Source organism: Takifugu flavidus, chromosome 5 (genome assembly GCF_003711565.1).
Source record: "Takifugu flavidus isolate HTHZ2018 chromosome 5, ASM371156v2, whole genome shotgun sequence".
Taxonomy (NCBI): Eukaryota; Metazoa; Chordata; class Actinopteri; order Tetraodontiformes; family Tetraodontidae; genus Takifugu; species Takifugu flavidus.
In genome coordinates this window covers 14,793,883-14,807,690 of record NC_079524.1, presented here as the reverse complement: position 1 = coordinate 14,807,690, position 13,808 = coordinate 14,793,883, and the positions used below count along the sequence as shown (strand labels likewise).

At 42.6% G+C, this 13,808-nt stretch overlaps 1 protein-coding gene across 4 annotated transcripts; it reads right to left on the bottom strand.

The window, feature by feature from the left end:
• Nucleotides 1-618: 618 nt before the first annotated feature.
• Nucleotides 619-13,790, bottom strand: ccdc125 (coiled-coil domain containing 125). 4 transcript variants are annotated; one of them, XM_057032984.1, is made up of 12 exons: nucleotides 13,415-13,790; nucleotides 12,645-12,897; nucleotides 11,675-11,733; nucleotides 11,500-11,586; nucleotides 10,806-10,883; nucleotides 9,317-9,402; nucleotides 8,885-8,967; nucleotides 8,697-8,809; nucleotides 8,509-8,613; nucleotides 8,139-8,289; nucleotides 7,863-7,981; nucleotides 619-4,036 (listed from the first exon to the last, which is right to left on the bottom strand). In XM_057032984.1, exons 2-12 carry the CDS (start codon nucleotides 12,895-12,897, stop codon nucleotides 2,951-2,953), a joined length of 2,220 nt encoding a protein of 739 aa, XP_056888964.1. In that variant the 5' UTR covers nucleotides 13,415-13,790; the 3' UTR covers nucleotides 619-2,950. The 4 variants fall into 4 exon arrangements, with proteins under 4 accessions (XP_056888964.1, XP_056888963.1, XP_056888962.1 ...); XM_057032983.1 differs by having other exon boundaries at nucleotides 12,645-12,912; nucleotides 13,358-13,789; XM_057032982.1 differs by having other exon boundaries at nucleotides 13,358-13,787.
• Nucleotides 13,791-13,808: the final 18 nt, after the last annotated feature.

Genomic DNA, 13,808 nt, shown 5'->3' with positions numbered 1-13,808 from the left:
GAGAGCTCACAAGAAGTGTAAACAGCTTACAAAGTGTGAAATATAAAATTCCTGGGGGTTCAGGCTGCCCCAAATAAGCCGCCCTGGGGGTACTGGCGGCCCAAAAAGCTCTGAATTTAGCCTTCGTCTACATCATGATCCTCTTTTTCTGTGCAAGGAAGCGGAGTGATGACCCACCCGGAGCTGGGTCGCTGTGCAGCTGCAGAGCTATTAAATATAGTTTGGATCATGACAACAAAGAGCTCAACAAACTGAAGGTGTTTGAAGGGACTGAGTTCATTCAGTTGGTAGACCTAAACTGAGCATTGCATATCATCCTCGTTTCTATTAATACATATATACATATATATATATTTAATAAATGCTTCTCTTTTTTTTGGAAAAAAGAAAGACACGAATGTAGCACCACTGCCGTCTACTGGCCAACTGCATCAACAGCAGGTTCAGCTTGCTGCAGTCAGACCCGAGAAAAACGTGAAATGTAATGTTAAAAATCCACACATCACTATTACATTTTATCCACTATTGTTATTGAGCCATAAAATAGCTTTCCCTTATAATGTTCAAGGTTATTGTTGTTATTATTGGTCAAATAGAAAAAAAGGAGAAAAAAAACAGTTCTAAAATTAGATGTCTGTTTAATTTATTGTGTAATTAGTCATTTTCATGCAGTAATGGTTTTCAGACAATAAAGAATAAAGATATATCTTGTGTGTGACCCTGAACCTGTGAGGTACTTGTAAGGTTGAGCAGTTTTTATTGCCCCTTTTCCCTTAATGTGATGATCCAATCTGATGCATCATGTATATGAATGGGATGGTAACAGAAGGTACCATTTCTTCCATTCTAGGAGGGAATTTCACGCCTAGACCACAAAAATACACATTTGTAAAGATGTAAATACACACACTTCAGCCCAGAGGAGCTGATATCCAGGGATCTAGTGAAGGTGTACAGGGTGGAGCAGCCAGCCAGAGACCAGGGTCTAGGAGGACCACCTCTAAATCCAGAAGGATTTAGAAATGGTGGCCGTAGCGCAGGTAAATCCCAGTCTGTCAACACTGATGTCTTTTTAGGGATATTTTCCTCTTTGAGGCCAGCTTTACTTTGACAGAAGGTACCAAGAGGTCTCAAAACAGACCATAATTGACAGCTGCCAGAAGCGGCAGGTGTGTCCTGGACCACGGCAGAACACTTGTCTGCTTCTCCTGCTCAGCACGCATTGGTGGCAGCACTTTCCAGAATGGGTTGACTGGTTTTTATTTTAAATAGTTTCCAAATAATTCAAAAATCATTTCATAAATCCTGAACATCTGAAAACTGTTCGACAGAGAAAAGGAACATTTACCCTTAACACGTATTGCAAACCAATAAAAAAATAAATGCGTCTTTGTGACCTGAGAATATTCCTCATTATTCTCATTATAACCTAAATTGGTTCCAACAGTTTATGGATTGAAATGGTCACACCTTGATTCAGGTCGACCCAAGTAAAGTTTTGGTCCCAGGACCCTGCAAGAGTCATAATAACATATTCAAGAGGTGTTAATTACAGAAATGACCAGCTGGAGAAGGTGGATTTGATTGGGTCCCCATTGTTAACTCAGGAGTCAAGTAAAAACAAAGAACCACACGTCTTCTCTGCGAGTCGTCATGGAACTGTCCATGCTGCTGCGTCTGGACATGATTGACTGTTCACAGGCACAGGCTAGTTGGACAATGATAGGATGGGTCAGGATCTGGTGCAGGTCTTTGGTCCACACAGTATGTGTGAAAGCTGCCTGAAGCACTGACACTGGCAGATGTCTCCTGGGGACAGTGTCCTGGAGCTCAGATGGATCTCAGGTTCTGGGACTGTGTTTTTGGTGGATCTGACATCTGCTGATGTATGTTTAGTTCTGGGTCTCAGAAGGATTTTGCAGTTTTTAATTCTGCTTCTCTAAAACTTTTATTGAAGGTTCTGGGGCACAGACAGATCAGATGGTTGCTGGTTCTCTGACAGATTTGATGGTTCCTGGTTTTCTGGTAGATCTGATGGTTGCTGGTTCTCTGGAAAATTCAATGGTTGCTGGTTCGCTGGAAGATTTCATGGTTGCTGGTTCTCTGGAAAATTTGATGGTTGCTGTTTCTCTGACAGATTTGATGGTTGGTGGTTCTCTGCTTGATCTGATGGTTGGTGGTTCTCTGGTTGATCTGATGGTTTCTGGTTCTATGGAAGATTTCATGGTTTCTGGTTCTCTGCAAAATTCGATGGTTGCTGTTTCTCTGACAGATTTGATGGTTGGCGGTTCTCTGGTTGATCTGATGGTTGCTGGTAAACTGACAGATTTGATGGTTGCTGGTTCTCTGGAATATTTGATGGTTGCTGGTTCTCTGGCAGATTTGATGGTTCCTGGTTTTCTGGTAGATCTGATGGTTGCTGGTTCCCTGGTAGATCTAATGGTTGCTGGTTCACCCGAGGATTTGATGGTTGCTGGTTCCCTGGTTGATCTAATGTTTGCTGGTTCTCTGCTAGATCTGATGGTTGCTGGTTCTCTGGTAAATGGGCTAGGTGCTGGTTCTCTGACAGATTTGATGATTGGTGGTTCTGTGGGTGATCTGACGCTTGCTGGTTCTCTGACAAATTTGATGGTTGATGGTTCTCTGAAAGACTTGTTGGTTGTGGGGTGTCTGACAGATCAGATGGTCACACGTTCTCTGACTGATCTGATGGTTGCCGGTTCTCTGACTGTTCTGATGGTTGCTGGTTCTCTGACTGTTCTGATGGTTGCTGGTTCTCTGGTAAATGTGCTAGGTGCTGGTTCTCTGGTTGATTTGATGGTTGCTGTTTCTCTGACAGATTTGAAGGTTGGTGGTTCTCTGGCAGATTTGATGGTTGCTGGTTCTCTGGAAGATCTGATGGTTGCTGGTTCTCTGGAATAGTTGATGGTTGTTAGTTCTCTGACAGATTTTATGGTTGCTGGTTCTCTGGAATATTTGACGGGTGCTGGTTCTCTGGTAAATCTGATGGTTGCTTGTTCTCTGGTTGATTTGATAGTTGCTGGTTTTCTGGCAGATTTGATGGTTTCTGATTATCTGGAAGATTTGATGGTTGCTGGTTCTCTGGCAGATTTGATGGTTTCTGATTATCCACAAGATTTGATGGTTGCTGGTGCTCTGGTTTATTTGATGGTTGCTGTTTCTCTGGAGGTGTCGGTGGTTGGTGGTTCTCTGGTTGATCTGATGCTTGCTGATATTCTGACAGATTTGATGGTTGCTGGTTCTCTGGGTTATCTGATGGTTGCTGGTTCTCTGGGTTATCTGATGGTTGCTGGTTCTCTGACAGATTTGATGGTTGCTGGTTCTCTGGTAAATGTGCTAGGTACTGGTTCTCTGACAGATTTGATGATTGGTGGTTATCTGGGTGATCTGATGGTTGCTGGTTCTCTGACAGATTTGATGGTTGCTGGGTCTCTGGCTGATTTGATGGTTTCTGGTTCTCTGACAGATTTGATGGTTGCTGGTTATCTGACTGATCTGATGGTTGCTGGTTCTCTGGTAAATGGGCTAGGTGCTGGTTCTCTGACAGATTTGATGATTGGTGGTTCTGTGGGTGATCTGATGGTTGCTGGTTCTCTGACAGATTTGATCGTTGGTGGTTCTCTGTAAGACTTGTTGGTTGCGGGGTGTCTGACAGATCTGATGGTCGCACATTCTCTGACTGATCTGATGGTTGCTGGTTCTCTGGTAAATGTGCTAGGTGCTGGTTCACTGACAGATTTGATCCATGCTGGTTCTTCTGCAAATTTGATAGTCTCTGTTTCTGGTTTTCTGATAGATTTGATGGTTGCCGGTTCTCCAACAGATCTGATGGTTCCAGGTTCTCTGAGAGATTAGATGACTGCTGGTTCTGATCTGGCAGGGTGTTGTCCAGGAATGGGTCAGTTGACAGGAAATGTGAATCGACATGTAGCTTCCTCTGCAGCTCATCAGCACTGTGAGCCAACATCAGACTGACCTTCTTCTGGTGGGCCAGGGCCACCTCTTTGTCATTTAGCTGTAAAAATGATGGAAACACTAATCAGTAAATATTGAGAAAAGGTCAAATCTTGGCTCAATACTTTACGTGAGCCAGTTATTTTATTTAAAACAAAAAGGGTCATTTTGAGTTTTCAAAATATTTTCTGCTGTGTTGGCATGAAACTAATGGCACTTAGTTTCTGTAAAACATTCAGAAACACTCTTGACTGTGAAGCAGAATACTGCTTTGAATTCATTTGAATCAGTTAACCATATATACATACAGTGCCTTGCGAAAGTATTCGGCCCCCTTGAACCTTGCAACCTTTCGCCACATTTCAGGCTTCAAACATAAAGATATCAAATTTAAATTTTTTGTCAAGAAACAACAACAAGTGGGACACAATTGTGAAGTGGAACGAAATTTATTGAATAATTTAAACTTTTTTAACAAATAAAAAACTGAAAAGTGGGGCGTGCAATATTATTCGGCCCCCTTGCGTTAATACTTTGTAGCGCCACCTTTTGCTCCAATTACAGCTGCAAGTCGCATGGGGTATGTTTCTATCAGTTTTGCACATCGAGAGACTGAAATTCTTGCCCATTCTTCCTTGCAAAACAGCTCGAGCTCAGTGAGGTTGGATGGAGAGCGTTTGTGAACAGCAGTCTTCAGCTCTTTCCACAGATTCTCGATTGGATTCAGGTCTGGACTTTGACTTGGCCATTCTAACACCTGGATACGTTTATTTGTGAACCATTCCATTGTAGATTTGGCTTTATGTTTTGGATCATTGTCCTGTTGGAAGATAAATCTCCGTCCCAGTCTCAGGTCTTGTGCAGACTCCAACAGGTTTTCTTCCAGAATGGTCCTGTATTTGGCTCCATCCATCTTCCCATCAATCTTAACCATCTTCCCTGTCCCTGCTGAAGAAAAGCAGGCCCAAACCATGATGCTGCCACCACCATGTTTGACAGTGGGGATGGTGTGTTCAGGGTGATGAGCTGTGTTGCTTTTACGCCAAACATATCGTTTTGCATTGTGGCCAAAAAGCTCGATTTCGGTTTCATCTGACCAGAGCACCTTCTTCCACATGTTTGGTGTGTCTCCCAGGTGGCGTGTGGCAAACTTTAAACGAGATTTTTTATGGATATCTTTGAGAAATGGCTTTCTTCTTGCCACTCTTCCATAAAGGCCAGATTTGTGCAGTGTACGACTGATTGTTGTCCTATGGACAGACTCTCCCACCTCAGCTGTAGATCTCTGCAGTTCATCCAAAGTGATCATGGGCCTCTTGGCTGCATCTCTGATCAGTTTTCTCCTTGTTCGAGATGAAAGTTTGGAGGGACGGCCGGGTCTTGGTAGATTTGCAGTGGTCTGATACTCCTTCCATTTCAATATGATTGCTTGCACAGTGCTCCTTGAGATGTTTAAAGCTTGGGAAATCTTTTTGTATCCAAATCCGGCTTTAAACTTCTCCACAACAGTATCTCGGACCTGCCTGGTGTGTTCCTTGGTCTTCATGATGCTCTCTGCGCTTTAAACAGAAGCCTGAGACTATCACACAGCAGGTGGATTCTATTTATCATCATCAGTCATTTAGGACAACACTGGATCATTCAGAGATCCTCACTGAACTTCTGGAGTGAGTTTGCTGCACTGAAAGTAAAGGGGCCGAATAATATTGCATGCCCCACTTTTCAGTTTTTTATTTGTTAAAAAAGTTTAAATTATTCAATAAATTTCATTCCACTTCACAATTGTGTCCCACTTGTTGTTTCTTGACAAAAAATTTAAATTTGATATCTTTATGTTTGAAGCCTGAAATGTGGCGAAAGGTTGCAAGGTTCAAGGGGGCCGAATACTTTCGCAAGGCACTGTATATCGATTAGCGGCACACCTATGCGTAAGGACCCCCCAAAATGGCACCGGTCAAGCAACACGCGTATGAGGCTTACTTTAAAATGCAGGCCATCGAAAATGCGGCTGAAAATGGTAATCGAGCAGCTGCAAGACATTTTAATGTAAATGAGTCCATGGTCAGAAAGTGGAGAATACAAGAAAGTGAACTGCGCCAAGTGAGGAAGACGAAGCTGAGTTTCCGCGGGAACAAAGCAAGGTGGCCCAAACTGGAAGACCGAGTGGAACAGTTGGTTGTGGAACAGCGAACAACTGGAAGGGGCGTCTCTACTTTCACCATTCGACAAAAGGCCAAAGCGATTGCTAAAGAAATGGACATTGAGCACTTCCAAGGAGGTCCGTCTTGGTGTTTTTTTCGCTTTATGAGGAGGTGGCATCTCTCCATGCACGCAAGGACAACTGTTGCGCAGCGGCTGCCCGCGGATTACCAGGAGAGGGTGGCCATCTTCCGCACCTACTGCCGCGACCGCGCCCAGCCACATCACCAACATGGATGAGATCCCTCTGACTTTTGACATCCCTTTGACCCACACAGTGGAGAAAAAAAAGACCAGCACGGTGGCGATATGTACAACGGGGCACGAGAAGTTGTCATTCGCCATGGTTCTCGGCTGCCATGGAAACGGACAGAAATTGCCACCAATGGTGATTTTCAAGAGAAAGATGTTGCCGAAAGAAGCGTTTCCTGCCGGAGTTGTGGTCAAGGCAAATCAAAAGGGCTGGATGGATGAAGAAAAATGAAAGAGTGGCTGAGGGAAGTGGAGGCCGGGTGGCTTTTTTCACACTTCACTATCCCTGCTTCTATGTGATTCCATGCGCGCCCACCTCACAGACAGCGTCAAACAACACAGTAAGCAGGTGAATTCAGAGCTCGCCATCATCCCGGGAGTACTCACAAAAGAACTCCAACTGCTGGACATTGGTGTGAACCGGGCTTTTAAAGTCAAGTTGCGCGCTGCGTGGGAGCGCTGGATGACAGAAGGCAAACACTCCTTCACAAAGACTATGAGGCAGCGGTGGGCAAGTTATGCCACCATATGCGGGTGGATTGTAGACGCATGGGCTATGATACCGTCTTCATGTATTGTAAGAGCTTTCACAAAAGCCGGCATCAACGCTGAAGTGGAACCGGTTGGTGAGTCTGATTCAGATGATGAAGAAGAGGAATTCGGGATGTTGGACACTGAAATAGCGCAGCTGTTTAATTCAGATACAGAAGAAGAAAACTTTGATGGTTTTGTGGTGGAAGAATGAATATTTTGTTCAATAAATGTGTCAAAACTCAGTTTTACTTCCGTTGTCATTTTTTACTGTATGTTTTAGCATGCGCCTAATAATACGGTGCGCCTTATTTATGTGTTAAATACAGATATAGCACCTGTAACTGAGACTGTGCCTTTTATTACAGTGCACCTTATGGTCGTGAAAATACGGTAATCCATTAAACACGGTGACTTTCTGATTACTGGTGAGTAAAGTAGATACAAAACAAAGCTATTTCTAATCCATACTGCAATTTAAAAGGTGCAAATAAAGCAAAAACTAGAAAACTGTGTTCAAACCTGCAACAAAATAAACCCACTGGACAAAATAAAATCACAGACGGAGAGGCGAAAAAGAATGATGCTAAGACAGAGAGTGCTAATGTTAAGATAAAAGCAGCAGAAAAAGCAGAAGGTGAGGACAGTGAGCCAAACAAAGTAGGATCTGAATAAGCTTTGAGCATTTACTGAAAAGAAAGAACAGAAAAAAAGCAGATGGACAGAATTTAGTTCTTTCTGTTATCTGCCTTTATATCAGCACCTTCATTTATTTTATTTTTTATCCTTTCATGTGTTGGGTCAGCCATTGGTGTGGAAACAAGAGTGTGTGTGTATGTATGTGTGTGTGTGTGTGTAAATACATTAACAGCAGTAGAGACAGACAGACAGAGATAAACACTCACCAGATCCAGCAGCCTGTACAGTGCCTCTAGAAGATCATCGGGCATCTTCACCTCCAAACCCGACGGCAACAATCCTTTTAGTCTATCACTAACGCTGACCAGAGGACTCCTGTTAACACCTGAAGGGAAAGACAGCATTCTTATGTTTCCAGAGCTAGGTATAATTTTATAATGTTAACAAATATAAGAGAAAATATAAATTTTATACTAAAATTTGTATTGTTTTTTGTTATTACAAATGTCATTAGCGGGTCTTGTACTGCTGCAGTGACTTGCCTTCAGACTTTTCCCGGTGGGATTTCAGAATGTTGGCCTCAGCCAGCAGCAGGAAGTGCTCACTTCGTTTCCTGAGCTGCTGCTCAAAGGCAATGCGAAAAGCATCTGCGACCATAACCGCCTCCTCTCTCCTTGAAGACTGAGCATCCAACTGGAAAACCACACATTAAAGTCTGTGTGTGTCTGTGTCATTCTGTCTGTATGCTCTAACTGAAGTGTGAACATACGTTATATTATTCATATTACTGAACATGCATTATACATGCACCCACATCTTTAAATATGGAAAGTTCCATCTGAAAAACGATGGTTTGAGAGAAGGGAAGATGAAAATATTAAGCTAAGTGCTAGAGACTGTGATATGGTTGACCTCATGTTGAAGCTGAAGGAGCTGCTTCCTTGTGGCTGCAGCTGTCCGGCTGCAGGGGCAAGCTTCAGCCACACCAGGACACCGACAGGCACCCAACACTGCCAGCTGCAAAGGTTGGACTTACGGTGATCTCGCCAGCACAGTAACTACAAAACTACAGTTCCAAACACACAAAAGTGTGCCCTCACCTCCAGAACGCTGGCATCTCTGCTCTGACTGTATTTAGGCTTCGTTTCCAGGTAAATTCTCTGCTCCTTCACATCCAGTATGGAAATCAGCTCAGAGCACTGCTGATTTAGAGCTGTGAACACACACATGAGCACAGAACTCTCAGTATTGGCGTAAAGACAAATGAACGAGCGATGAGACAGTTTACCCGAATTCTGTGTCCGTAGCTGCTGGATCTCGATCTCTCTTTTCTCCAGGGTTTCAATCAGAATCTTGTTCTCACACAACACTCTGATTGCAAAGAAAAAACAAAAATACACATACACGCACACACATACGTTGGAGGTTAACTTTTTTCACATCAGACATTTAGAGTTTTTAAGTTGTTTCTAAAAGGGGACATGAGACATTTTAAGTTTCCTTGTATGTTTTATGCTGCCCTGATCACAGCATGCGCTCAGGGAGGGATGGAATCCAGATCTGACTGATAATGTCTCAATTACCATCGCAAACACAAGGTGGCAGTGTTGGCAACGTTGCTTTAACAGATACTTGTCTGGGGGGTTGCGTTGTGGTGCAGGTCCCATCTGGTTCACGTCAGTGATTGGACAGGAGGAGCTGCAGGTGCGCTCATGCTAACCTCTGGTATTTCTGCTCCAGGGTCTGCACAGACTTCTTCATTTGCATCTGATTAAAGCTGAGCTCCCACTGCAAACTGTTCACTTCCTGCAACAGTAGGATTTACAGGGATTTATGATTCTTTGATCATTTGCACTAATAACGATTAATAAATTAACCCCTTAGAAATACTGAATGACCTCTCATCTAGAGTTGAAACAGTTACCAGTCAAACAGGTAAAACTGGACATTGTGTTTATTGCACTTTTTATGTTCAAAAAAGCAACAATCTGCTGCTTGATTGCTGCTTATACTGGACTAACAGCAAGACAACCCAGGTTTACTGTATGTTAACATAAGAGTCATATATCACAGTGTATATATCGGCCTGTTTAGATACAGCTGAAAAAGAGTTTACATGTGTTGCAGTATGTTGCAATGTTATACATTATCGTTGGAACCACTGCATGCATTTGTTGGTGTGTAAAATAATATAAGTGGCTGCAGATAATATGAAGCCTGAAATTGGAACTAAACAATCAGTGAAGGAATGACACATAAGCTATTTTGTCCTCATTTTCTGACACCAAATCAAACTAAACTTTTACGGTTTTAGGCCAGACATTTTGGATTACCATAACTAAACTTTTTTTCTACAGTCTAAATGCTAGATAAGATAAGAATAAGATGTCACAAGCAACCCAACATTGCATAAAATGGACATGGCAAACAAAACCTTCCATCACCACAAATGCTAGAATGTGTGGATAATAGCTCCAGACACATAGAAGAATATATATTGCAGCTCGCACACCTCAAGCACACAATTTCCTTTTGTGTCCACAACAACAGCAAAAGTTCCATGTGAAGATGGGTGCTGAGGCCGGTGAGACGGTGTAATTATCCACAGTGAAACCAGTCCTGTACCAGCAGCATCAACAAGCCACATTTCAGTCTCCAAATACACCACAGGGACAAAGACTGACCTCTACACACCAGTCCTGACCTCTGAGGAAGCTAAACTTTACCTGTTGGGTCATAAAGAGGAAGCCTGAGAAGAACATCCTAATAGTTGGAATCATGAATAGACCCAAAATCTAGCAGACTGCTATCAGAGGACACAAAACATCTGACCCAGGTGTCAGCTGTCAAGCTCTGACTTTGAAGGAAGCCATAAAAAAGATCCAAACCAAGTAAAATAAACTCTTTTTGCCATTATTCTGACATTTGCAAATAGAAATAATTTTGTTAATGCTGAGTTCACACAGGAGAAGATAGTTGTCAGACAGTGAAGAGGAAAGGTTATGTGTATTTTATGTAATTTTCTAGAATTAATGTTTAATTATCATTATTATTTAAACAACTGGTGTCAATTCTACAAGTGTGTGTGTTTGTATTTGTATGTAAAAATATCATATGGCCATATGTTACTGGTGAGACACATCTCCAGATCTTAAGGATATGTATTGTCTGTTAAGACTGAAGATCCAGCCAGCAGAAGAACACTGTACCTTCTCCAGAACTTTGGCCCTCTCCTCGGTTTTTTGCAGCAGATTTTTTGTGTGACTTGTAGCTTTATCAAGAATGGCCTGAGAGGAAAAAAACACAGGTTACAGGTTTGCTTTGTTACATTTTAATTTCTCCTGAAAAGGTTTGACTCTCGAGGTTTAACACAGTTTTTGACATTTTGTATTTGAGATGCAGGAACAAAAGTCTATAGAGATAATTAATCATCATATCAATCATCACATCAGTAAAAGACAAGTGGAATGTCATCTACAGGCATCACAGATCTCAAGGCTGAGTAGTGACCTGCCAACCTCTGACCCCACTGACCCACTCAATAGTATTGATTGCTCATTAAATGATTGTATTGGCATATTTTAAGTCTTTTCTCTCTGTCCTCCCCTCTCCTCCTTCTCTGCCCAGCCAGCCATCAGCAGGAGGGTCCCCCCATATGACCCTGGTCCTGCTCAAGTTTTCTCCCTGTTAAAGGGTTTTTCCTTGTCACTGGTGCTTGCTGGGGGTCAGTCCCTGGGATTCTATAAAATGCCTAGACACAATTTGGATTGTAACAGATGCTGAATAAATGAAAAAAAGAATGAATTGAATTGAATACGGTATGTGTTTTTTTTAATTGAATGCTGCCTTCATTGCCTCTGTGATTTAAAACTAAGGAGTGGTGGGTGCGAAGTGCGAGTGTACCTTCCCTTGTAGGATCTTCAAAGCTTCATATTTGCCTTCGAGGTAACGGTGTGCCACTTCAAGCTCAGATAGCAACACATCAATCACCTTGGTAACAGAATACAACCATCAGTTAAAGTGCCTGCCAGGAGACCAGTGGGCAAATATCGGCTGGTTTTGTCTTCACTATCTCTACCTCACTTGCTTCCTGTAGTCTGGCTCTCATCTCCTCTTTTGACAGCTCAACCAGGGAGTCTGTTGGATCATAAAATCCATTCATTACAGAAAACAGACAGCCGACCAGACCCGATTTAGAGTTATAATGGTAGCTGCTGTTCTGGATCAACCCTTTGAGAGGTGCTGCTACAATCACCTCCCTATTGCCCATTAAGAACCAGCCTTGTCTCCACAGTATCAGCGCTCCAGTGTGTTTTAGGTCAGTACTGGTGTTCTGGCTGGTGTCAGGAAATAGTGCCCATAGTTGACCCAGCTGCTTTGTCACAAGCATTACAGAACTGACAGGGACTAAAGGAAGAGGGCTCTAAGATCATCAATGGGTTGTGTAAAAAAATAAAGGGGATCCGTGCCAGGGTCCTAGTCGAGCTCTGATCATTAATCTTTCCATCAGTGGGGCGAACACCTGCATTACCGGTACTTAGAAAGATCCAGTGCTTTATAACTTGGGTAGCGAATGCAGCAGCAGGGTCAAATCCTCAGTTCCTGTAAAGCTGTGTAGGAGGGCCATTAACCATATACAACTGGCCTCACCTCTTTGTCGTGCAAGAACACCCTAATAATTCCAGGTGGGGCAGGGTTAGCTGAAGTGCTCTTGTAGCAAATTAAAGGTCCAATTTAAATGTTAGGCTTCACTTTGGAACATCTAAGAGAGCTAAGATCCACCAAGTATGAACTGTAATGATATCCAATATATAAAGCCTGAAAACTAAAACCAGAAGCATTTAGCTGAGACAAATTCAGAGTAGAAACGGCATCAGGCATCAATCAAACACTCCTCACATACATGTCAGGTGAGTGGCTCTGCTCGACCTGTGGTAAAGGTCAAGCACACATGGACACATACAGTATGTGTCTAATTTTCACCATTAAATCTACATTAAGAACATTATGTGTGCTTTCATAAATGCCTGCATTGAGTAAGTAACTACCTGATTGTGAAAGCCTCCACTGGGCTCTGCACTGTGTCTCTGTGGTCTTCGGTCCAGGAAACCACAATGCCTCTGACGTCTGGCTGTTGTGCCTGAATCGCTCAGCTCTGCTCGCCACACTGTCTGTGAAACCCAGAAAGCTCTGTGTTTTCCTCCTGATGGGACTGGGAGGGATCCTGGTCTCCATCCCAAAGCCCAGGTCTCCATCCACCATATCATCGTCCATGCCGCAGTCCTCATTGACCTTCTGCATCTGCAGCAGTTCAACCTTTTGTTACAGTCAGAATACATTTACTGACACCCTTATCATTGTATATATTTGTGTAGACAGGTTTACTTAAATATTATAATTACAAAATGTGCATATCAGTATGAACTGAACCTGGACAAAAAGCTATTTTGCTAGTAGCTATAGAAGTATTAATGTTCCTCATTGTGTCCATAAACACTTTTAACATGATTTTTAGTTAGTTCAGTGAATCTTTACAAACTCTGCTTGAATCTGCCATATGTGGAGTACCTGCGTACTGTATTTATAGGTGACGTTATCTCACAAACGGAATGTCCCAAAGAGCACGATGAAATATTCTATACGTATTTGTATTGTATACTTTTTAAAGTTATAAGGGAAAACGATGGCCCAGTTCGACACAACAGTCTCGCATACAGAAATGCCAGAAGTGAAGAGACCGAAGAGAATTACTTCCTCTTACCTGCGACGATGGCGCAAAGTGCCGTTTCTCTGTGTTTTACACTTTATATTTACACACCTCTCGGTTAGGATTCTGCACAGTTCTTGCAGTTTCCTCATAAAAACGCGGACTCCTTCGTGGTGTTTAAGCAGCACGATGGCCAATTCAGCTGCCAACCCAAGCAGTGAAATGACCTACGGTCCATCAACGCACCACGTAAGTGCACTGGGGTAAGTGCCGTGAGGTACCCATATAAAAATCTTCAAAATATACCAGAGAAAAGCCCAATAAAGCTGAAATATGTACGTTTACTCGTTTACTTGTGTTTTGCGGTCAAAATTAGGCATAGAATTTATTCCATAGTTTCGAAACGTAATTTGACTCCGATTAAATACATTAAAATTGATTTTAAAATATAACTTTAGAATACAAAGAAAATGCAGACTTATTGGACATACGTGGTTAAAGCAGC

Bases quoted from the DNA above. Each gene is read 5' to 3' on its own strand.
- ccdc125 (XM_057032984.1), bottom strand. From the start codon at position 12,897: ATGCAGAAGGTCAATGAGGACTGCGGCATGGACGATGATATGGTGGAT. The intron at 8,290-8,508 runs GTCAACCATATC...GTGGTTTTCCAG, and splicing joins TCCTTCAGCTTCAACATGAG to TTGGATGCTCAGTCTTCAAG. The intron at 4,037-7,862 runs GTGAGTGTTTAT...TCATTTTTACAG, and splicing joins TGTACAGGCTGCTGGATCTG to CTAAATGACAAAGAGGTGGC.